Source organism: Orbicella franksi, chromosome 15 (genome assembly GCF_964199315.1).
Source record: "Orbicella franksi chromosome 15, jaOrbFran1.1, whole genome shotgun sequence".
Taxonomy (NCBI): domain Eukaryota; kingdom Metazoa; phylum Cnidaria; class Anthozoa; order Scleractinia; family Merulinidae; genus Orbicella; species Orbicella franksi.
Genome location: NC_138159.1, coordinates 2,038,058 through 2,063,616, shown reverse-complemented (window position 1 = coordinate 2,063,616; position 25,559 = coordinate 2,038,058). Strand labels below are relative to the sequence as shown.

At 36.3% G+C, this 25,559-nt stretch overlaps 1 protein-coding gene across 1 annotated transcript; it reads left to right on the top strand.

The window, feature by feature from the left end:
• Window positions 1-4,509: 4,509 nt before the first annotated feature.
• On the top strand, window positions 4,510-23,859 carry LOC145469549 (alpha-catulin-like). Its single transcript, XM_081453299.1, has 18 exons — window positions 4,510-4,787; window positions 4,986-5,354; window positions 7,657-7,776; window positions 9,019-9,108; window positions 9,236-9,400; window positions 9,907-10,116; window positions 10,719-10,799; window positions 11,427-11,585; window positions 12,152-12,244; window positions 12,585-12,735; window positions 19,844-19,905; window positions 20,608-20,688; window positions 21,190-21,338; window positions 21,688-21,736; window positions 22,155-22,211; window positions 22,318-22,440; window positions 22,809-22,892; window positions 23,088-23,859. The coding sequence occupies exons 1-18, from the start codon at window positions 4,710-4,712 to the stop codon at window positions 23,271-23,273; spliced, it is 2,307 nt and encodes a 768-aa protein (XP_081309425.1). The 5' UTR covers window positions 4,510-4,709; the 3' UTR covers window positions 23,274-23,859.
• Window positions 23,860-25,559: the final 1,700 nt, after the last annotated feature.

Here is a 25,559-nt window from a genome sequence, read left to right as displayed (position 1 = left end):
AGAGGCGATGGGCAAAAATTTATTAAGTTATATAATGCCTGCATGCGACAATCTTCTGTAATTTATGTAAGTGTGAGTCAATATAGATAATTGTCATCGCAAAAAGGAGCCATATTTAGACATTACTAACTCGGCGTACTTCAATCTAGCGTTTTCGATTTCTGCAACAAAAGACAAGAAAATTATGGTCTGACATCATAGCTAACAAACCGTGACTAGATACCGATAGAAGTTCAGGAGAGCATAACGAGATGTTTTCGAAAGTCATCATTTCTATTGTACATCAATAACCTTATAGGACGCAGAAAGAAAACACGAAACAGCGTGTCGGCGTGATGTCCACACACGATACTGAGAAAATTCTATACGGCCAGTCAGAATGGGTGTAGTTTATAAAAATAGAATATTTTCAAGTGCCGAAATAAAGAGTTGAAGTACACGGACGTTTCGAGAATACACTCTCGGCTTTTTTTTTTAATATAAGAATACGCACTAAGCCGTGTGAAATTCTTCCTTTCCCTAAACAGCAAAACTAGCTAAAAGGCCAACAAAGCAGCACCAGCAGGATTCCGCGAGAAGTTATGTGCGGCGTCATATCTGGCTTTGATGCCTGCAGTCTGGCTCCAAAATTACTTTAACACCATCCAGACACCAAATACATTCGAAAACAGAAATGTCATACGCTATAATCTAAAGATATTCACAGCTGGTATTTTCAGCCTAAAATCGGCACAACAAAAAATGAGAATATTCTCTTGTAAAAAAAAAAAAAAAAAAAAAAAGAGTGTGCTAATCTGTTTTCCGCCTCAGGTGTAAAAACAGAATAATAAATAACATCAGGAGTGACCTCATGCGGCAACTATAGTCGGGAAGACACGATATTTTCGGGTTCGTGTCGTCCCGACTAGCTGCCCCTGGGTCTCCGGCGATGGAGTCATCTGGGCTCCTGAAAATAAGTAACACGATTGTATCAAGAGACGCCGGCTGTGACTGACGATATTTCCTTTTTCGCGCACGGAGTTCTCCGCAGTATCTGCCGGCTTTTTATCTGATAAGAGTAGATTTATCGCTGCATTTACTGTAGCGTCGAAAATCGAAAAGCTGACATTTCGAGCGTCAGCCGGCTTCATTGCACAGTGTGTCTGTAGGAAGTAAGTTACGTTAGTCTAGAAAGCTACAGCCGTAGATATGAAGGCGACAAATGACCAAACAGGGACACACCCTCCAAATTCAAAAAATAAAAATAACAAATTATAACGAATTATATAAGCATAACTGAAGCCTCCTTCCCGCTGACCACTAAGATTGCAAAGTAGTTGGCATGCGTAAGTTTAAAAGAAAGTGTGCGTTATATTTACGCAGCATATTCTTTATTTCCGCGGTTAGCCTGTGAACCGTGTAGGCCACAATTATGATATCTTTCTCCCCAGCCTGCGCTCGGCTAAGATATTTTTCGCCCGAAAAACGAGGCTTCCGGTTGGACAAAGATAAACAGACCACCGTGGCTGATTTTAAGGGTTTTTATACTGTTTACGGTTTTGTTTTTGTTTTTGTTTCTTTCTTTCTTTTTTTTTTTAAACATGGCCACAAACTGTGATGTATTATAGGCGGAATAGAGCATATTTTTGGCCGGTCTGGAAGAGATAAAGGAGAGATCTCCTGCCGCCCTCTCCTTTTCTCTCCCGGATCCCGCTCGTCGCTGATCCCGCTTGTCGCGTCCCCTCTCGGACCGAGAGCCTGGAACAGGCTAGCGTCCGTCTGTACCGTCTGGACAGACGCTGAGGGAAGGAGAGGGAAGTCTCAAGGTAACTCGAACGGGGCAACACAAGACTTTTCTTGGCGGGGCCCTTTTGGCGGAAAATTGGGCAGCCGAGTTTTTTTAGCGGGAAATAGCATGAAAATTTAAAATCTCACCATTTTGAAAGAGGGAGTTTCTTTTAGCGAACGAGATTGTTCGTTAAAACAGAAGCACTCCATTTAAGAAAAGAAAACTCATTTCTATTATGTAACACTGAACCGATGCCGTGAATCAGAGCAAGCGAAGGCTAAAGAGAGAAGGCGAAACATGAGCGAGGAACGACGCGAAGCAGAACTTGCCAGGAAATATAGGCAATGGACCTGCCATAAGTCGTCCTTTGCTTTTTCATCTTCCTAGAGCGAAGCGAAAGTAACAGTAAATAAGTAAGTAAGTAAGATCCTTTATTTAAACACGGATGAGAATAAAAAGCATTATATACTTGAGGGGTCGTATAGTACCTAAAATAAGCTTAATTTAAAACACAAAATCGGACATCTTCTACTGTAGCTCAATTCGCGAAAGAGTATTCTAAACGGCGAAACCAAAAGGCCAGGGAGGAACTAGTTCCTCGCGCTTAAATTTTGTTAGACTTTCTGAAAGTTAAGGCCTTTCCAATAACTCCTCCCTGGCCTGTTGGTTCCACTATTACCCTTTGGCGAAGAAGATGTCCGATTTTGTATCATGTAAGCTTAAATTATTTTAAATTACAAAAGTAAGCTTATATGTATTGTATTGTGTGGATCTGATTTTGCATTTGATATATCCACTACTCTTTATCTCACATATTGAATAATGGTCAATACTGTATCCTGACCGATAACGGGCATCTTTACGATCCGTTTCGGTTTGAGTCCAAATTTCCCGCCTGCGTTGGTATGGCGTTAGGTGTGTGGCGAGGAATTCAAAAAGCCTTGGTGTGTCTTCGGGGTGGAAGAGTTTCGGAATGCACCCTGGTCTCTGACGGTTGAAGAAACTTTCGTCCCGTTTTCTATAAAAATTATCAAGTTGCTTATCTTCAATAGGAGTTGTTAAGTCTTCCTGACTTAAAATCATGCTGCGAGACATTTAAAAATTTCATTGCTATAATTTCGCTTTTCCCTAAACAATAACATTTGAGTTTCTTTGTCAAAGTTGTTATAAGTTGAATATTGTAAACAAATATCTACATTTCTTGGCTTTATCTTGAATGATGATTAAACGAATTTTCTGTTGCATTTCTTGATTCGGCCATCCCTATTTGCTGATTTTATACTCAGATGCAGTGATAGGCAACTTGTATTTATGTAGATTTTGTTGTTGCTGTTGAATTCATTCCGTTTGGTGAAAAACTTATTGATGAATTTCTTTATAGAAGGTTATTGTGTCGAGTAGATGGTCTATGGGAGCTCCGCTTTTTTAGGCTTGGCTATATCTCTGCTCGACTGTCCCTCCCTTACGACGCCATGGTATAGTTTTGGCGGGAAATAACACGATAAACGTGTTAAATATTTTATGATCTTGAATGAAAAATTACGAAATGTGATGCAGCAAGTTTGAAAATTCGGGAAATGTGAAGAATTTCAGGTCAACTATTTTGGGCGATCAAATTATTGCTAATCCGGTTCAAATTGCTAAAGTCTATTTTTAAGACAGAGAAAAACAGACAGAAAGATAGTAAAATACTGCAGCACTTTTCAGTTTATACATCCCAGATAGTACCAACAATAGGGAAATGTAACTGTGAAGTAAAACGGCGTAGAAACCTGTTTCAATGATAATTGTTCTCTTTAGAATCAGGCCGACCAATTTCCCAAAGGAACACGCCCTGGGTATAGGTCACGCAAAACATAGCGTGCAAATTGGCCTCGTTTAACCTTGATGTTTTTGTGGGCTGGAAGTTTAAAAAGTGTCTATTTTCTCTCTGTTCATATTACTGTCAGGTAGTCAAGTTGATTACGCTTTGAAAAACGCAAATGCCATCTAATCGCTCCGAATCACCACAAAACTTTATCACCGTTTTTAGAAAGCATTCACGAGTCGAGTTAAGAGACATTTGTTGAGCCGGAAATACCGTTATTCCTTAATGTGTTACAAGTTTCAAAGCTTTTAGAGCGAACAATGCAGTTTTATAAGAGGTTTTACTTTTTTAGAAGCGACCACTCTCTTTTTGGTTCTTGCCCATTCAGTCACCGCCTTCCGTCCTCTTGAATCACTTATTTTTTTCGATTAATTTTGTCCATGTCGCCACAATATGCTACTACAATTGCTGACCGTCTTTCAGGTTGTTTTTGACCTTGATATCGATAACCTAAAAATGTTCACGGTTAGAATATTAAATTCACTCCTTCAATCGAACAATATTAGAAGAGGGACTGATCATAATCTCTTGTATTGGATTAAATTTTGTGGTTGTTATTCGATATAAAGTTGGGTTTGACACAATGATCAGTTCAATCTGCAAAGCTGAAACAAAGATGAAGAATTATTCAGCGAAACTCGACTAACCTCAGAGGAAAATTTAATGAATGCATGTTTGAAGAGGCTGAAACGTGCCTACGCGGAAGACAAGATCTAAAAGCTGAAGCATGCGGAATTACGAAAGCGGTGCAAATGTATCAAGAAATCAAAAAACCATCTGCTTATGAAAACAAGGATCTAAAGATTCAATCCTAATACTCCAATTGACTTCAATTAAAAATTTGTCGCTGAATTTTATTTTGAGGAAGTTGGCGCCAAAAATATGCAAGTCCGTAAGCCATCGATAAGTGGGAGTTTAGGGGCAGTCATGCATGAATAATTGATTGACACGTCCTTATATTGCGAAAACCCATGTTGATCACCGCGATCGGAAGTGGATATGGCGGCGAGTTGAGTTGGTTCAAAAGTGTAACGAGCCTTTTCAGGCTTCTAGCAGCGCTTAATTCCCAGGAACATGGCCAAGTGGGATTCTAAAAACCTAGAAATTAGAAGCAAATCTGTCGAACAAACGCTGGTACCGCTTGTAACACAGGTAATTATTTTGTCGCTTTGTGACCCATAACGACGGCGAGACAGTGTTTAGCGGGAATATATCCTCTTTGCAAGAGAAAAACCCTACGTGTGTTTGATCGGTCCACTAGCTTTTCCTGATTTTAGCGTGGAGAAATTCCTGTGACTTTCTTGTCCGAATTGTGATTGACGATGTTTTGGTTATCTCTTAAATTTGCAGATAACCACGCTTGTTAACCACAAAGAGCAAGGACGCCGCTCCGAAAGGGCTCTGAAAGCAATTCAAGAAATTGGAAAAGTTGTAGCATATGCTGTCGAACGCTTTGTGAGTGTCGGCGAACAGATTGCGCTGGAAAATGAAGACGTTGCAGATGAAATGCGCGAAGCTTGTGAAGAAGCAAAAAAGTCAGGACAAACAATTTTTAATCTTACAAGTTCTGCTGGAGATTCTTTTGATGATGGCGTTCCGAACTCGACCGATAAAAGCGGAATGGTCCGAGCTGCACGATCACTGTTATCGGCTGTGACTCGGGTTTTGATTATTGCGGATTCCATTGTTGTGAAGAGACTTCTAACAGCAGTTAAAAAGGTAAAGAGTGTGTTATGTTTGTGTTTGAATAGCCAGGTTTTTGGGAGTTGTCTTGGTTGTGACGGGAAGGCCACGGTGATTAACTTGGGGATTATTTGTGCGAAGTTGTTTATTCTGTTCCTTAGTTCTTCTTTCACAAGTGTGCAAACTAGAAAATCTCACCGAAGAATAGTTGACTTCTTTTATTAGATAGGAATTGTTACTAATAAATCTATTGACGTGACGTGGTAGTTTAATTCCCATCTCTCAAGAATCTCGCAACCGCAAATTATGTTCTTCGATTCATTACCTAGAGCTTATTTCTTTTGAATGATTTTAACAATTTGATGACGTGCATTTCGTTTGATTGTAGAACTTTTCGCCGCAAAGGTCACATAAATTGAATTAAGTCCGTTTTTTTCTAAGTGGAGAAGAAAGTGGAAGAGTAGTAAAGCCTGTATATAAGTAATACCGTTAGTGACTTAAAATGTCCGTGAAAAAGGCGTTTGGTATGCGTTTGCATAAATGATTGGAACGTTTGGCGGTTCGGAAAGTATTCAAAGATCGATTGTGAAAGGTTTGATTACAACACCATTAAATGATTCTCAATTTCACACCTATAAACATTTCTTCGGCCTCTCTGGAGAATACTACTTACAGTTGTAACAACTCAAACCTCGACTTTTTGTCGAATATGTTATTATTGGATTACAGTGAAATTGCGCCAATTCCAAAACATCTTACGACCAAATTGAGAAGCATATCGTTGCCCTTTTAAATCCCGGCATTACGCAACTGTTTGCAAACATGTATGTGAAGAATAGCCATTGAAAAATCCCAAGTTTGTTTACTTTTATCCGATTTGTAAAATAGCCCCCTCTTCAACTTGTAACTCAGAACTAACGAGATTATTTTGGAAATTTCCAAGAGCTGTCAATTGCAGAGGTCACAAATATGTGGTTCACGTTTTAGCGTTTTGAGATTTTTGATTGACCTTACAAAATGGTCGCTTTGTGTTGATGTAAATCTCAGAGCACTGTAATTCACACACTCTTCATTGTCTTGTGTGAGTCTTGTTTACGACTTACGTCCACCTTGTTTATCCAGTCCTGTTGTTCATGATAGTGTTGTGTTATATAGGTATCAATTCAGGTTGAGTTCAATGTTTTTGTTGTATATTTGTAAAAACTTGCAGGTGATCTGGGAACAAGTCACAATTTTTTCTAACCTTACAAAAAATCCTCCGTATTAATTGTGTAAATGAGCCTTTAGATGGCTGGTTTTTCACTGAGGTAGAGAGAAGAAACAAAAGCTTTGCCCAAACTGAAATAAAAAGTTGAGGGGGATTCCCAGTGTAAAAGATGCTGGCATACATAATACTGATCAGTTTCTAATTTCTCCTTAATACCTGAAAGGGGGATGTAATTCCCATTCCATTTCCCAGCCTTTTTTGTACAAATCCCAGACCCATTTCAATTTTTTTCTCGTTGTGATTCCCAGCACCAGTTTTCCACTGAAAAAATTGGCAAATCCAAGTTAACATTTTACCCCTTCAGGCCCCATACAAGAGCCTTGGCCAAACAGAATGACAGTACTAAGTAGTCAAAACCTCAAAATCATGCTTTTGTTTGGCCTGAAATTCTTGCACACTCTGATAGGTTCTCATCAGTTCTCAGCAACTCTGATTGAATGCAAACTTGCAAAACGTTTGCATGAATCAATAAGCATTTTTGTTGGTGTCCGGTATAATTTTTGTAAAGTCTTGTGCACGGCCATCTTTATTTGGCCATTCTTATTGGAATGTTTGTCAATAAGCGTTCCAACTCTATTGAACTCTCAGTGAGTCTCATTTTTGTTTATTCCTGGCTTGACAAGCAGGCGTGATTGATAAGAATAGAGATAATCAATATTAATTAATTGATTCAATAATTTATTAATGAATGAATATCAACACTAAAATAGACATCACATTTCAACAACTGCATGTCATTATTATCAAAAGTTATGTAAATTATGAAGTTGACAGATGATAGATATACTCAGTATAAGACTTACATTGTAAGTGTGAAAATGTGAATGAATCTATACTTAAAGGATATTATGTCATGCAGCGCAAAGATACAAAATTTATATTTGAGTGGAACAAACAATATTTTATGATGATGGTTGTTGAAACATTACATTTTTTTAGCATTGATATTCATTCTTAAATGTTTTCCTAAATTGTCTCTTATTAGAAATTTTATTTATTTTAAATTATATTAATTTGTAGTGAGCTTATGGATTGTTTATACGTGTATGTTTATTTCCTGCAAAATCTCAGGTGGATGATAGACTGAAGGAGCTTGAAGGTGTGAACACATTCACAGACTTTGTTCAGGCATTTAGCCAGTTTGGATCAGATATGGTAGAACTAGCACACTTGTCAGGGGATAGACAAAATGTAAGTGCTACACACGTTGGTCATCACATTTAGACATCTCCTCCTTAGAGCCTTTGTGAAAGGGGCAGTGGACTAATTGTGCACTAGACTCTGCAAATATTAGCAATCTGGATTAAAGTCCTGGCCAGGGTTATTGCGTTGTGTTCTTAGGCAAAACAATTTACTCTCACAGCACCTCTAACCACCCAAGTGTATACAAGTGTATACTGGGGGTACCCTGCAATAGACTAACATTCTGTTACGAGTATCGTTGAAGAGCAGGGTTGTTTCCAGACAGAACTCAGGATCGCTGGTAACAGCAACAAACTAATTTATTTCCGTAAGGTAACTCCGCGAATTTACAGCACTAAGCTTCTTCAAATTTGAATCAATCTCCCTTACAGAAGAACCTCTCACTCTAATATACATGAGGCTTAAAGTTCTAGAAACTTCTATTTGGGACTAAATTAAGTAGTCTGAGACAGTTTCTAATCTGAGTAATGACATTAGGAACAGAATGTTCTGGAATGTTCTTATACAAGTCGGTAATGGCTGAATGACTTCCGGTTCTAGATTGTTCTAGAAATTGACTTAGACAATTTTTCGTAACACATTCTATCCAGGGAAGGAAGGAAGGAGAGGTGGTTCTGTGGTCTGAAGATTTAGCTTGTCACAGGCCCTTTGCACGATCCGGTCACATGGTACAAAATCACACATGCTGGTGAGCAAGTTCCACAGTGGGACTTCCAAAACAAAGGCAGGTCCAGGTGGACTGGTATGAGTGGCACTGTTTTGGAAGTCCCACTGTGCAACTTGCTCACCAGCAGGTGTGATTTTGTACCATGTGACCGGATCGTGCAAAGGGCCTACTGGTTATAACACAATAAACTTTCCAGACATATCTTTGGTGTTCACGGTTTTGCAAATTTGATAGTAAATCTTTTCTGGATCCAGTGGGTAAGTAGTCCAATTTCAATATATTAAAATTCTAACTTGGTTCTGAGACTTTGAGGAATAAAACAAAAGACATTTATTTGATTATTCATCCCTCAATCTCTCTGTGTTTTCTTTTGTTTTATTCCCTTAAGTCCTGGAGCCAAGTAAAAATTTTAATGTATCGAATTCAGCCTACTATTTTCAAGATAGTACACAAGATCTACGGCAAATCTTGCGCAAAAACTTTTCGAAACTCCCCTTGATGTCATTGATTTATTAGAACAGGTTTCCTCATGTTCTCTTTTGTACTTGTTTCTGAACTACCAGGATTTAAAAGATGATATTTTAAAAGCTGAAATGGGGGCAGCAAGGTCAATCTTGGAAAAGTCCACAATGATGCTATTGACAACTTCGAAGGTAAATGTAAGATTGTAACATGAAAGATCTTGTTTAAGACAAGCTGACAACAGGATGAGGAAACATTTTGCATGTTGCTTCACTCGGTCTCCTCACTGCTTTTGTAATGGTTAATTTCTTGTTACAGACTTGCCTGAGGCACCCAGATTCTAGATCTGCCAAGGGCAACAGAGAGGGTGTTTTCAAGAAAATGAGAGAAGCTATGGCGACAATAACGTCAGTAGTGCAAGATGACCACAAAGAGGAGATGGCAGATAAAGGCTCCTTGGCCATGGATCTTGCAGAATTTGAAGTAAGTGTTTTTAATCCAACTCTTCTACAGGTAAAAACAACAGACTTTATGCACTATGCCCCAATGGCAGAGGTGGAGGAGACAGCTCACATGGGAGGAAGCAAAGCACACTGCTCAAAATAGGGTCAGGTGGCGGGCACTAGTGGACAACCTTTGTTCCATAAGGAACAAAGAGGATTGAGTGAGTGAGTTAGTGATACACTATGCCTGCAGAATAAAGCTACAACTTGGCTATCGATGCTGAGCTCTGTTTGCAAGGTAAAAATACACTGTAAACAATACTATGGGAAAAATTTCCCTTGAGAAACAAAGCTGCTTTAATCCCAGTGTTATGAAAAATCAAAATTGCAATCAAACTCAAGTCTGCCTTACAAAAGTGAGGGCAGAAAATCACCATTGACACCTATGCATAATAAGATAATGATTTTTTAAGTTAAAATTTAATATTTAAGCTCCTTTTTGGATCAAACCAGACTTTCATTTATATCTCCCACTGTTTTTCACAGACCACTTTAGAGGCATATAAGCAAAGCTCTCCTGATGACGGTGAATCCAAGATTAAATTTCAAAAGGCTTTTGCCAAGATCCTGGATGATGTGCAGTCTGTGATCGCCTCTCCTCATACAAGGAAAGAAAAAAGAGAAAAAATAGTTGCTCTGTGTGAAAATGCTCAGGACATTATGAAAGACATTTTAGAAAAGCACAAAAACAATGAGGTAATGACAGTTCTCTATTTTCTCAACTCCTCAGTTTGTGAGGTTGTTCTGAGTACATTTGACAAATCAACCATATTTTTCAGTGGTCCACACAGACACTGTTGAACCTGTCCTTGCAGTCACTTGTGTAGTATGGACACCTCTGTCATTACAGACAGTTAACTTGGTCATAGAGAAAACGGAATTAAGCCCTGGACTTGATATGCTCACATTAGAGATGTGTAACAGTATTTTTTATGTATAGAACATATTGTAAAAAATGATGTCAAAAATTGTTTAATTATTAAGTCAAGTGGAATGATTAGCAAAGCAAGTTGTTTCACTGCTAATGATCCTTCAAGAGTTTTTCTGGCACTGTTTCCTAATAGGTTAAATGCATGTTTACTAACCCTTTGAAATGTGACAGAAGTTTCGCGAGTCCAGAGTATTTGTAAGGGCTAGTAAGATGTGCTTGTAAAGGAACCACTGGTGATCTTCAAAATATTACTAACAGTTGCCACAAGCTTCTTGTCTCATCCAGCTACTTGTATATCACCCATTCATTAAGGTGCAAGCATTGCCCTCTAAAATATTGGTGATGTATGAGATGTTTTCTGTTCCAGAAAGAAGATGCAACCAGTATTGACACTTTAGATATGGCTGTGCAGAGGATTTGCAAAACCTCAAAAGATCTCAGACATGAGGTACATGGTTTCTCTTATTACTCTTTAGACAGGGGATTCTTCTTTCAAGATGGGTGCCTGCACGCTTCTAGTGTGTTTGGCAACAATTTGGGGGCATTTGATGAATTTAACACTTAAATTGCTGGCCAGGGCTTTTTTTCCAGTTTAATTAAAAAGCTATCGATCTGTGTATTCCAAAAAATTGCATCAACAACCACTAAGGAAGTGATAGCTTTAACAGTAATTGTTAATGGTTTGAAAGGGGGGAACTAAGAAGTCCAAAAAAGTCAAAACCTTCATATATATTAGGTATACCCCTAAACTAAGGCTCATTTTTAAAGCTCTGTATGAACAGGTTAATAACAAATGCATTAGAAACTACATTGTTTTTCCAGAAAAAAGTTCCAAAACTTTCAAGGTTGGTGAACTACATGTATACCATGTATGGGGTGTGTAACAATTTTATGTTTCAATCAGTAGATCTACAAGATCAGTGCAAAAAATCCATCAAAATTGGTCAGATTTGAACCAAACAATGACTTCACGAGCATGTCAGTGCTCTCCTATGGCAATAAGGTTAAAGGATAGCTTTATTAAGTGGCTTCATAATCAAATCTGGAATCCTTTTTTTTTTTTTTTTTCAAACAGGTCCACCAAGTAGCAACAGATCAAGTATTTGAGACATTTTCACATTTAGGCCACAAAAAATCTTTACCTGCTTTGAGAAATGCAGCAGCCTCTGGCAGTTCAGGTCAGCTTGAGAGTTTAGCAAACGTTTTCACGCAAGATGCAAAGCGGCTACAAGAAGTAAGTGATCACTAGCCTCTTGTTACTGGTATTAATGACCGTTAATATCTCTCTTTATAAGGAGACTGTCTCTCTGGGGCAATTTCCTTTTCAAGGCAAATATACCTTTCTAAAGGCACATCCTTTCCCAAGCCAGACACTCAAGTCATCTCTCCAAGTCAGAGACCTTACTAAGGTCAGGGCTTTCATTAAGCTTTGATTCACCTGCCGCCTTTATCTTCACACCCGTAACCAACTTCTTACTTTCTGGGTGAATTGTATGAATGGCAGGCAAGCTCTCCCGTAACATCAAGGGCTCATCAACCATACTCGCCATAACTCAGTCGTAACAAGTGTTACAACCCTTATTGACAGCTCTGAAGGTGATCACTCTTCTACTTCGAATCCATGTCTCTTAGTTTTGAAATATGTATAGTAGTTACATTAAGTTCCATGTGAACAGTAAATAATAAATTGTGCTGCTCTTTTTGTTAGTCAGAGCATTTATTTTTCCTATTGTAATGAATTGTGTTTAGAACTTTGTAACTGAAAACTGACTGGGTGATTATTCTTTTATTTGTTCCCAGGTGTCAAGAGTAACAAGAAACATGGCATCCAATAAGCCAGTTGCTATCACAGCAGAAAAAGTTGAAGGAAATATCAACACACTTTGTCCACAGGTTAGTGGTTTTGTTTCACTTATTAGATAAAGTTAATAAATTCACTTTTGGGCTGTGGATAGAGAGAGAACAGAGCTACAGTCACATAGCCATCTGCAAACATTACTTACCTATGATGCCAACTAAAACTTAGTAATTATGGCATTTACAATAAATTATAATAATTATTATTTATTATAAATGTTATAATTGCTAATACATATTATTATAATTATTAGGTAGTAACAACCTATTTGGGGAAAGACATAGTACCCTAAGTGAGTTTATGCTACAGAAATCTTCAACTTTCTTGCAAAAAGAAACTATGGAAGCCCTGTAAATGTTACCCTTCTCTTGGCAGGTAATACATGCTGCTAGAACGTTGGCAGCTCATCCTGTTAGCAAGATTGCACAAGAGAATATGGAAGTGTTTGTTGATGTTTGGGAAGCCCAGGTAGAAGAGCTTGGAAAGGTCCTGAGACTTATCACTGCTGGGGGAGACCCAAGTAAAAGTGAGTGTGCAAGAGAATGTATTCTTGATGTATTATTGGTTATTTTTTGGTGAATTATAGAGATTCTGGGTTTTGTTTTTGGACTTATGGCATAATTCCAACCCCTCTGATCAACATCATTGCAACATGAAGGCAGAAACTAACCTCACATATAAATCTGATCGCCATTCCTTCAGGAAATCTTACCTGAAGGAGTCCTTGTGTATCATAATGCTTTCTTAACCCTTTGAACCAAGAACCCTGAATGAAAAACAGTCTTTAATGACCTAGCTTGAACAGGGCTACTTACAACTATAGAAGAAATAAATCAAATTTTTTTACTCAAGAATGTTAAAGTTATTTAATAGATCTGTTTTACTTTGATTGGTTTAAAAACCTTACCTGTAAATTAAAAGGAAAAAACTTATTAAATTAATTAATGTTTTTCAGTAGTTCATCTAGTGCCATCCAGTCCTTTTAAAGGCTTCTCTTGCTTACAGGATCACACTAGATGAACTACAGAGTCCTTGGTCAGGGTTGTCAAATGCAGCCAGTCTGCCGGCAAAAATGGCCTTTTATTTATTATCTCAGCAGGCTGCTCTGCTGAGTGATTTTACTGATTCTTTTGAAAACAGTGAAAAATCAGCCACCATCTTCAAAGCTTTGTGACAACCTGCTTGGTTTAAACTATTTTCTTTGTTGGTGTTTCGGCACACTGCATCCAAACAAAGATTAGTCACATTGGTAATTAAAACGAGCAACTGTAGGCCTGTCTGCCAAGTTGTAAGCTAAAAGGGAATGAAAGACTCTGCTCTGAATTAAAGTACAATTTTTATGGTGTTCAAATGATGAAAATGTAGAAAATATAGTGTTGACTTTTGATCGCCATTTTCAACTAGAGCACTGTTTTTTGATACATTGATATACGGTACCTATAATAATATTATGGTTGAAGCAGCACCTTACATATAATAACGACAAAGCAATGTTTTTATACCTGTCACATTTACAACTTCTCTTTGATTAGTGTCTGTTCAATTGCAGCCATAATAGATTATAATGACAGCAGCTAACTACTGGCTGGTTAAAGTTAAAGAAAAGTAAAACTGGAATAATTTATTGTAACTGAAACATAAGCCTTACAATGTAGTCTATTATTATTATTATTTTTTTTTTTTTTATATCAACCACTATTAAAAGGTAAGATAAAAAAGGCAATTTGAAATTGTCAACATTTTTGAATGAGAACTTGAATATTTTGTATTTCAATAATGAAAATGATTATTAAGTCATAATAAATTAAATAATGATATTCTTACCGGTAAATTTATTTCTTGTATTTCATTGATTAACAGGGAGATCTTTTCGGATGGAAACTTCAGTTTGAAGCGCAGCATTTGGAAATCATGTAAAATGTATATAAACATAGGAAATAACTAAATTTTGAAATGATAAATTATATTAAACTTTTGTAGTAAAAGTTTGTAAACAGTTTAAATTTTGTAGAATATTTAACAGGATTGTAAAAACAGTACAGTTTGTAAATAGTGAGGTAATTATTGTGAAGCAATTTTAATTTATCTTTCCGAGAAGCGTTTACTGCCATTGCAATTCACTGTCTGAAAAAGGGTTAACTAACAATTTTAAAGTCTCACAACAGTAAAAACTCAGATAATTCTCTGTTGAACCTAACTAATCAAGATACTACAACATGTTCTTAAGAATAAATTATTGCATACAAATTTACACCATTGCATAAGTGCAGTAAAAACCAGCTTGTAAGAACCTACATTTTTTGAAGTCTGCCAAAATATGTTGTTATTTTGACTTATTTTGGGGTCGTTATGGGCACATTAGGCTAAGTAGGTGCTACATTTGCTTGATCTTGCTTGGCTCAACAAGTTCTTATATTTTTGGGAATTAAAATGGCAAATTTCTGCCAGCAGGTTCTTAATACACTAGGTTCTTGCACGCAGGCTTTAACTGTATTGCTGAATGTTTAAACAGGACATAATCTACTTTCCTCTTCCAAATTAAGGACAAAACACATTGTGTTGTTCCAGAAATAATCCATACACTCCCCCTAGTAGGATGTTAGGTTTGAACACCCCTGGCCCCTGCCCCCATTTACCCCTCCAGAAACTCCAGTTTGGCTTTGTACTTTCCTTTAAAAGTTTTGGCTTTTGAGATCCTTCACCCCCTTAGAAATGTTCACAATGAGCTTCCATATTTTCTGAACTGGATGCTATTAAAATATGGAAACACTTTTAAAGGATGTTAGTCATGAATGGTGTGCTAACTGATTGTTTTGTGACTTACAAAATTGTCCTTAAACTGAAGGAAACCTAAAATGAATAGTTTATTAAAGTGTGCAAAACATCTAATAGTTAATGATGAACTAAAAAGGTTAAGATTGGGTCGGAAGACTGAGATTGATTGTGAACAGGAAATAAAAGGATTAGAAACTTATATGCTCAAGATATCAAATTAGCTCCTTTAAATTTTGACACTCTTTTGATATTTAAAAAGTTTTGTTTTGCTTTGACAGAAATATGCTCAATACATTTTGTAAACCTTGTTTAAACTTTTGATTTAGCCCTTGCCTTTACAAGTCAACAGTTTTGCAATATTTTTTAGATTCACTTAAACAAGCATTTTTGATACACCCTGGAAACATCTATAAGGAGAACAGACTACTATAAAAGTGACACCTTAGAGACAATTAAAACCAATACTATGTAAACTTAAAACTTAGTTCAAAATAAACTCAACAAACAGCTTTAGAATTGAAGTTTCTTGGATAATTGCAATAATTATTGTTTAGTTGTTAATTAATCTTCTTAATAATGAGACAAATTATTGTCATTTAAAAGTTGCACTTTCATGTGATTTATTGTTGCATTTACAAGCTAAAAATGTTATTCCCTGACTGATTACCACACATTTTTGTAATGTCAATGCTGAGAATTGATGTTACATTAAGACAATATCCCCCAGTTGATTATTTTCTTTTAATTAGTCTTGTCTGTTTCTGTGAAGAGAAATTACAATGTTTGCTTTGAGCCTGATCTGTTGTCATCCTCATTGAAGAAACTTGGGTCTGTTCATCTAGTTAGTGTTTCATTTTACTTTTGTATCCTCATAAACCACTTGGAGAAATTTATGCGACATCTGGAAATGATGTCAATTTGAACTTTTAGTCCTGGAGAATGCATTCTGTATGAAGAATGAACATGACCATGACACAAAACAATTCTCAAGTTGTACATAATTTTCCAGTGAAGTCATCATTTTGCGACAACATCAAGCAACAGCCAAGAGATTCTTCAACGTCACTGTAAATCCTTCAGTAAGCGCCCCCTCTAGGCAGACTGATGTCATAGCAAGCTACAGTGTAGTTTTCTTTCAGAGTGAAGGTGGCCATATTTGTCTACACTTAAGTGAAAAAAAAATTCAATATAACCCTTGAAATAAAAAAAAAACTTTTGGCCTCTTGGTCATTCTATGGCCAGGATGGTGCGCCATAGAGGAAGGGCGCTTACTAGAGGTGGGTGCTTGCACAAGGAATTACGGTGAGTTATCATGTCTTTCTTTATTATGTACTAATTTCTAATTGGTAAAAGAATTCCGTGTTTCAAACTACATCTTTTAGAGTGGCGTTTATGATCATCTGTGCCCACCCTCCTGGATTATTTGTGAGTGTCTCTTGTACAGCTGACCAAATCTCCCAGACAATACATATGAAAGCACCTATTGATTACATTTTTCAGACATATTTTGGCTGATTTTTTTGCCTTTTTTGGGGCGAGGGTGGGTTATTTGAGTAATTTTTGCAGTTTAATTGGTGGAGCTCTTCTAATTTAAACAACTTTTTTGGGCGTCAAAAAAGGTTCAATTGGCGATCTCCCGGATTTTGATATTTTTGGTTGGCATCTCTGTATGATTTGCTGGCAGAAGTAGTTGAAGACACCCTCCCCCCCCTCCCCCCTTCCCTCAAAAGGGAACACTTTTACTCCTAATACTTACATAGCAGCTTCTTTGAGGAAAGACACAGTCTGTCTTCAAAAGTAAATGTGATAGAACTTAGAGACATGTCTGCAATATGGCTTGTCAAATTTCAAAATATATACAGTTGCATGTCTCTGTTTATTTGGGAAACTGAGAAATTAGGAATTACAGTTGGATTAAAAGTTATTATCAGTAATACTGCACTTGTGATCATGCATTCTTTGTTAAAATAGCCTTTCTATCTTAATGTGCAACATAACCTTAACCTCCTATAAGTGCTATCTAAACATCTTTGATGATCCAGCCTTGTTAAACATGTAAATTAACCTTAAATTGTGTGTATCCTTGTAATGAAACTAAAACTGCAAAAAATTAACAATAAGAGCCTCTCAGCACCTCTTCGTTCTTAACCTTAACGTAATGTATGTCTCACTGAACTAACCACTGAACAAAATTAATGAATGTGTTCCTAAACTTCTAACCACAACCTTTATCCTTGCACATAGCTCTGAGCACTTGCCCCACAGTGCATGACTACATGTATTTCTTTGTACATGTGTAATAAAGAGGTTTTAGATAAGATCAGAAGAAAATCTGGGTCCTGTAAAGGAACATCTTATGGTACACACTCAGCCCTTTTCTTGTGTAATTAAGATCCAAGATTCAACCTGGAAGATTGGCTTTGACATTGAAAATGTGAAACTGGGCGATGGATAATTTGAGCTGCTATACAGTTAGAAGTCACTGTAAAGCAATCAAATCAGTACAGATGTTTGTGCCAAATGACGAAATTTCTTGAGTTGGAAAAAACCCAGTTTAAAAAATGATCTGTGTGGCTATGTCAAAATTTGGTGCTCACATTCAGTGAAAAAATCCAGTAATTTCATTTGAAAGTTAAATTGATGCAACTATTTCTAGTATTCCTCTTTAAATGTTCAGAATGGAACATTCAAAATTTCCAGACCATTTGCTCATCTCTCCAGTTTCCATTCTCTAAAAGAGTATTACGAGTAAACAGTAACCAAAAACTGAATTATAAAACAGTAAGCCCTGTATCTGGCAGTCGGTTTGCTGACTTTGGTAAAACCCTTTCCATTACATGGCAATCATCCCAACCAGTTCCTTGCAACAAATAGTAAGCACCTAGGAATTTGAATCCTTGAAATCCTCAAACATTTTGATTGGTTATTGTCAGTTGTCCAGTTATAAACAAACCAAACAAAAATAAAAGTTGCTGAGTTATTTTAATGATTATAAACTCCTTGTGAAGTCATCCTTTGTAATCATTAAGTTGTTTTGTTTACAGGGAGTCCTGGGAGCCGCCATAAGAGGAGTGCCTTCAATGCAGTTTATGCAACTCTTTGACAGCTGGTTACAAGGGTGGCCCCAAACTGTGGCTTCTTAACTATTAGGCATCATTTGTTGCAATTCGGTATTCACTGGAAGTCTGTTGTAATGCAAAGAAGAAAATACATATTTTGTTCAATGCTGTAGTTTATAATATATTCACTATATTTCTGTTTGTATTATTAAGTTTAACAACTTTAAAAGGTTCTCACAAAAGACGTCATTTCTTTTGTTGTTATTGCTTGCCTGAGGTGCAAAGAAATGAAATTATTTTTAATTATCTGAAAAGTGGCAAAATGTGGACATTTTTTAAAACTACAAATGTTACAGCATTTTAAAATGACGAAAACTTTAAAAAAAACCTTTCTTCTCTTATTTTGTTTCTTTTTTTTAATGCAGGAATGGGAAAGAAAGGAAATGTGTCTTGGGGTGGTTTGATTTTCATTTACTACAATCTTCTCTGAATTTTTAAATGACAAACAAATTAAACCAAAACTATGTTACATGAATTATTGATGCATCATAACTGAACTATGACCATATATCTTTAAAGGTTGGGCTGGAAGGATTCACTGACAGTGATTTTATAACTGCAATGGCCTTGTTCAGGGTTTCTTACATTCTAAAAACCCTAAAATATCTTTGTTTCTCCATTTTGTGCTGTGGGTCAAATCAAATAGTGGAAATAAAAGTTTTTATCATAACAGTAATCTATAACAGTAGATTGTTTTTAATGTACATGAAGGCATTAGGTAATTATGTATCTTCAGCCGTAGTCATTAAAATTAATTTTGTATTGTAAGAGTAACAAAGAGGGAAAGATGTCATTTTTGAGATGGTTTAGTGAATACAAAACTTGGGTACTACGTACTGTGAAAATTATACATGTGTAAATGATATTAATGCAATGACAATCAATGTATCAGTGATCTACATACAATAATTTACAATAATTTTTGTACAAAATATCCAAGTCGACTATTCTTTAGTGCCTTTTGTAGTCTACAATTTTACAATATTAAGATTTCTGCTTCTCTTTTGATACCACCACACAAAATTAGTATTACCTGATTGGAATAACTTCTTGTTTTTGCCTATTAATATTAATATGAATAATATTATTTTAATTGAATAATTTTCTAGATAGACCTACAATAATTTTTAAGAGATCAACTTTGTAAAAGTTGCTATTGTAATTAATAATAGTTGTCTAAATAAATGCCAGAATTTAAAAACAGAATTTGTTTATATTTCTTTTTGCATACAGTTAAAAGACATTTAATATTTGATCCCCAGAATGCAGTTTTGTTTGTAAAAACTGATAAGTTTTTAATTTCAGTATTCAAAGTAGTTTGTTTCAAGCCATGGTGTATAACTGTTGTTTTATCTGGGTCTGTTTTAGGTGTTTAAGTTCAATCAATTTAGGGTCTAAGAACATTAATGGAAACTTACAGGATATTTTCTTAACATGCAGATATTACTTAATCAATGCATGCACCTTCACTTTCTGTTATTGAACTTGTAACCTGTATATTTGTAAGAGTCATCAAGATCAATTTTCTTAACAACATCACCGCAGGGTCAAAAGCATGTGATAAGAATGAAAGCAGATGAGAGACTATTGAAAATCTATCACCAAATTCTTAGACCTTACCTTGAACAAATGTTTGGTAATCAGTAAATTGAATTCAGAATTTATTAACAAAGAGTAAACTTTAGAAGTTGCAATGCCTGTTATAAAACATTTATGAAGAAGGTAACCTGTCCACTTCAGGCATTGTACCAGAGGAAGAAGCACAGAGAAAACCAAGTGAATCTCGTGTAGACCAAATATTGGTAAGTTTTTTTGTCATTCCTTCCTTACTGTAGTAGTATTCATCCTTAATAGAAAAATAATTACCTTGAAAGTAATTACCTTTTTGTTAAATCCAAGCACACGTAGAAAATGAGTGGGAGACTCTCTGTGCCAAGAAACTACCAGGTTGGGTCCCTTATCAAGAGGCCTGTGCTCAAGTACTGGTCAGTGACTTTGAGTTTTGTTCTTGGGCAAGGCACTTTATTCACAGTTCCTCTCTCCATCTGGAAGTATTAGTGCAAACTACCAGTTGCTTCACGGATTTATAACCAGAGTTCATCCTACTTCCTTTATAAAGGGGATTGAGTAAGGGAATGGAAATTAGTCACTTTCACTTTTCGTCATAATCCCGTGCGGGTAATGGGCCAGAAATTCTTCACCATGCAACTCAGTCATGTGCAACCCTCGCTGCCGGACTCCACAATGTTTTTTGTATGCAAATTAGTAAACGGGTAAATATTTCTTTCATGTGATCTTGTGTAATATGTCAAGAGGTTCCTTAGATATCCAATCCACTGGTCAATCTGTTCAAATGGAAACCACTATTCGGTCCTTGAAAGATGGCATTACATAAGGTTCAGATATTGTACTAAAGATAGGAAAGAAACAAACAAACACCCTTTGAGCTTGACCTGAGATTTCTAACTGTTATGTTAATTTATACTCTGCTATTGACATCACAGCAAAAATCTTCAAGTCGACGAAGTAGCTGTGCTTCTTCAGAAGACAATGAGAAACCTGAAAAAGCAGTAGTTGATTCTCAGGTAGGGTAACTTGCAGAATCAAGCTTCAAAAAAAGCAGGAAAATGTGGAACATAATTTTATTATGTTTGCTGTGTGTGTATGCAGGTGTGCTTATGTTTGGTTGGGGGTGGTAGGTGGGGGTCGTGGATGTTATCACACAGTTATTGGCTAGAATATTAGGCTGCAATGCATGCAAAGGGGTCTTACAGCTACATATAGTAACCTGTACACACAGTATGTCTACGATACTAGGTAATATTGATAAATATTTCAGTTAAATTTATTTGTGATAAAGAAATGAATATTATTTTCTGTGCTCTTTGTTGGAAAATGATAGAAAAGCAATCTATTAAGTATGGTTGAGGGCTTTGTGAAAGTCACATGATACAATGTCCCTTGTCAACATAAGAATTACAATTTTGTGCATTAACACCGGATGTAACTGGCTTTGATGTTTGGTAATGTTATGTACCTGATGAAGAACAGTAAAATAGTTACATGATTGCGAATATCAAACACAGGAACAAGAAAAGCTTGGCAAGCTGATCACAAATGTGAACCTGATGACCTCACAGCTTGAGCTCCATTACTTTGAAGACACAGATAATGATATTGTAATTAGAGCAAGAGAAATGTCTGAGATGGTCAGTGAAATGTATCTCTTTACACGGTATGTGATTTGTTTCACTGTGTTCAATAATTTTTAATAATTACTCTCCCGTTATTTTAAGTTCTTTGCCTTCAGTGGTATTTTAGTTTTACTATGAACTTCCTCAAAGCAGGTGTCAGTGTTACAAATGGACACCTCTCTATAGTGGGTACAACTGAATAGCTTGTCTAGCCGAGTTTGACTCAACCTTTAGTTGGGCATAACCTCTCCAAACAAACAGTAATGTTTAAGAGCTTTTCTTGATGCTGTTCAACTTAGGGAGATATGTATACTCTGTCTTTGTAGTAATTATTATAATGTTTATTAAGGCCATTAATCTCTTTACATGTCAAATAATCTTAACCCACAGGGGAGAAGGATCTCTTCAAACCACAGAGGATTTATTTGAAGCTTCCCAAGTGAGTAAAACATAACAGGAATTCTTATTTATTTTAACTTCTGGAGATCTTTGGTGAAACCTGGTAATTGACTAAAAACACATTAAAATTAGGACAGTCAAAGACAGTTGGTCCTTTAATCATGCAATTTTTTGATGCCGATTGTGTTGTGACCTAATAGGGTCGTTAGTTCAATATAAAGTTGTGGGACCTTTTCCAAACAAAACTGGCTTTGCACGTGTTAAAAAATTTAGACTTTGTTGAGATTTTAATATAGTTCTAAACAAATGATAAAAACGTGTTAGGAAATATATTTCAAATTTATAACATGCATTTAGCTGTTCTATTTCTTCAATAAATAGTGCCAGTGAAAATGTGTATTTAACATGTTTTAAACACAGACATCTTGTAATAACACCATTAAAATACCATGTTGCAGAATTTTGCAGATGCAGGCAACGCACTGTATAGAGTTGCAAGAAAATATGCCTCAAAGGTGACACTCAATAAAAAGTTATTGTTTTAACACAAATATATCTAATCCCTTTCTCAATTTTAAGTTATCCATCCGTTTGAACCAGTATTTTTGCTCTGTTGGACAGGCAGAAGAAAATCCCATGAAAAAAGAGCTGTTAAGATGCGTAGACAAAATCCCAGCATATTGTCATCAACTCATGTTTACAAGCAGATCATTAGCAGTTGGACAATCAGCTTGTTGTAGAAAGGTGAGTGATGTCAAATCAGTAAATTGAAAAAAAGATTTCCAACTCCTAGCATCATTTTTTTTTCTTCACTTTACCTGAAAAGTAATGTTGCAACCAAGCATAGAGACAGTAGGAAACTAATACAGAGGAGCTGAGGGCAGTGGGGGGGTGGGAGGGGCAAACGAAGGCAGGAAAAGAGAGGCTGGGGACAACTGGGGTGGAACTTCTCTTTGGTTTGGCCTATTAAGCTCTGTAATATCTCATTCAGTTGCTCGATTGGGATACAAATTCTTCATTTAAGTCATTGTAACAATTAAACTAGGAATTGTCAGTTTCAATGAACATTTGTGTGAAATTTTTTCTGGTTTAAACAAATCTTTCTCTTGCAGGTATGGGGAGTGATGCATTTAACAAAGAACATAATAAAAATTGTGGCAAGAGTTGTCAACAGCTGCTACCTGCTGGCTGAAAGGGTAAGAGTAACAAGTCTCTTAAGAATATTGCACTAACTCAGAATGCCTGTTTTGCTCTAGTACCGGTAACTCCAATTTTGTAACCCTAGCTAAGATTTTTGTTCTTATTAAAAGTGATTAAGTTTTTATTTCTTGCAGATTCTATGTTTCAATTATAATGATGTATTATCCGATTGTATTTAATTTTTTTTCTAGCATTCTCCACTCAAGTTACCTCCAGACCAAAGATTATGGAAGATAGCTGAGGGTATTTTCTCAGACGAGTCCTCTGTAGCTACAATTTCAAGACGGTCATCACTACAGAGCCTGGAGAACAATGAGTATGAACCGAAAACCACTATAGACCATTCAGATGGAAATGTGTACAAAACAGAACTGTAACATTTATTAGCTTTACATGTTGTACAGTAAAGATGGCAAGAATTGACATTTTTGTCATTAATCCAGGATTTCCAACTGTCAATATCAATCGTAGATAGCACTCCAAGTAATCCTATCATTACGTGAGCTTTTCACCATCAGAATACATGTATATTAAGTCATTTAGCAACTATTCTGCCAGGAACATTCAATTCTCAGTGAGTCAATTCCGACCTAAACAAGTTGTTGTACCACCGCAACTGTGTATTAGAATGCCAACACAAAACAGATGTCAAATTAGTCTAATTACTTTAGTACACACTCTAAAGGATTGCAGCACGAAACCTACAATTATTTGTATTTTAAGCCCAAAGTGAGGAATAAGTTTCAGTTTCGAGAGCAGTGCAGACACAATTTTGTCCATCAGCGAACAGAGAATGATGAGAGAACCAATCAGATTCATGGATTTCTAATAGAGCGCAGCTGAGTGGCAACTACTATCCACAAAATAGTGCTACTCTGAAAACAGTCACCCCAACATGGCACTTTGTGTACAAAACCACAGGTTGGTCAACTCTGACAGTAAGAGATAAGCATATCCTTCTGTTATGGTGTTATCTCAAATTGGATAAAAGTGAAGTGTGATTACCAATGTAATGAAAAAGCATGCATTAGCTTGTATGCATGGTTATACACATGCTCCTTTCTGGAGAAACAATTGAAAAGCAACTTCCCACAATTTTTTCCATATTCTGTTTCATAATATTAAAAAAATGTTAAATTAATATATCTGTTTGGAAAATGATAAAGTAGGTATATAAATTATTAAACTTTTGCCTTGTGTTCCCACATCAAATTTTTTTGTTTGTTTATAGTATTTAGAGGTGGCAAATGGTACGATAAAATCATGGGTCTTGGAAACTTTTGATCTGATCTGGAAATTTTACTTGCCTTTGTGCCGAGTCACAAAGTCTTGTTTTTGGTGTGTTTCTTTCTGTTTCAGAGCCTAAAGCCCAGTCCTCACTTGCAACGCAAGCATAAGTGTAAACATAAGAAGCTTATGCACTAGTGGGGACAGCCGTGACATAAGCATAGGCATATACGCATTCTTCTTATGCTTATGTTTATGTAACTGTTATGTTTAGTGAGGACCTGTTTAGCATAAGTATAAAGTGTTCGCTGATTGGCTGAAAGTCTTTTGCTTATGCTTATGCTTATGCCAACTTGTTCCCACTGGACACATTAGTGACCAAAACATGAGCATAACAAGAACGCAAGGTTTTAATATTCTTATGCTTATGTTTATGTCGTGGCTGTCCTTACCAGTGCATAAGCGTCTTTTATGCATGCTTATGCTTATGCTTGCATCGCTAGTGAAGACTGCACTTAAATATCCTAATTTCTCAGTCTTGGAGTAAGGGTCATGTCAAGGGTCATTAGCAAGTCTCATGTTTTACCATTTGTCATACCATCTTTTATTTTGATTTATTTCTGTACCTTAACAATCTCTACAAAGTTACTCTTGTGTGACATTAACTTAGTTAATGAAAGAATGTATTCTCAGTATGTGGTATTATATTATAGAGGGGCCTGAAGAGGTAAAGTTGCTTACTTTTTGAACTAGGAAATTGGGATTTGGGTCACTGGGACTGAGAATCACTAACAAAATGGGACTGAGATTTGGGTAAAAGAAAGGTTGGGAAATGGGATTTTCACCCCCCCCCCCCCCCCCCCAGGACCCTCATAATAATAATTATGTATAATACATATTGGTTTATATCTAAAGCTTGCAAGGAAATATTACAAGCAGCTATAAAGGAACAAGAGAAAATACAGAACTATACTTTTGCATCATTGTAGGTTAACAATGGTTCATTAGCTACAGGAGAGACCAGGTTGACAAAAAATATACAGCTTCTCTCACAATTATAATCAAGTAACTATTTTATTAGCTGCCTTTTTTAGCTGTTTTGATTTTAAAACTTGTACAGACCTACTTTGTAAACAAACAATTATTGTATATAGAAATGTTTTCAAAACCTAGTCATTTTTCCCCCGTCACAAGATGTATTTCACCAACCTGGTCAGCCCACAAAATCTGTTTGTTAGGTATAACATAGCATGGTGACGTTGTTAGTATACATCAACACATTGCAAATCGTGGTACCACTAAAAAACGTAACTGATATTTAAAGAAGTTCTTGTACAGTTGAAGGAATCACCAGTACCACCCAAATACAGTCATAAACTGCTATCAATTTGTTGTTTGATAATGTGGTTTGCACTCTGTTTAACTACATAGTGCCA

Excerpts from the sequence above, each read along its gene's own strand:
- LOC145469549 (XM_081453299.1), top strand. The coding sequence starts at position 4,710 with ATGGCCAAGTGGGATTCTAAAAACCTAGAAATTAGAAGCAAATCTGTC. Across the intron at positions 7,777-9,018 it reads TGTCAGGGGATAGACAAAAT|GATTTAAAAGATGATATTTT; the intron begins GTAAGTGCTACA and ends CTGAACTACCAG. Across the intron at positions 11,586-12,151 it reads ATGCAAAGCGGCTACAAGAA|GTGTCAAGAGTAACAAGAAA; the intron begins GTAAGTGATCAC and ends ATTTGTTCCCAG.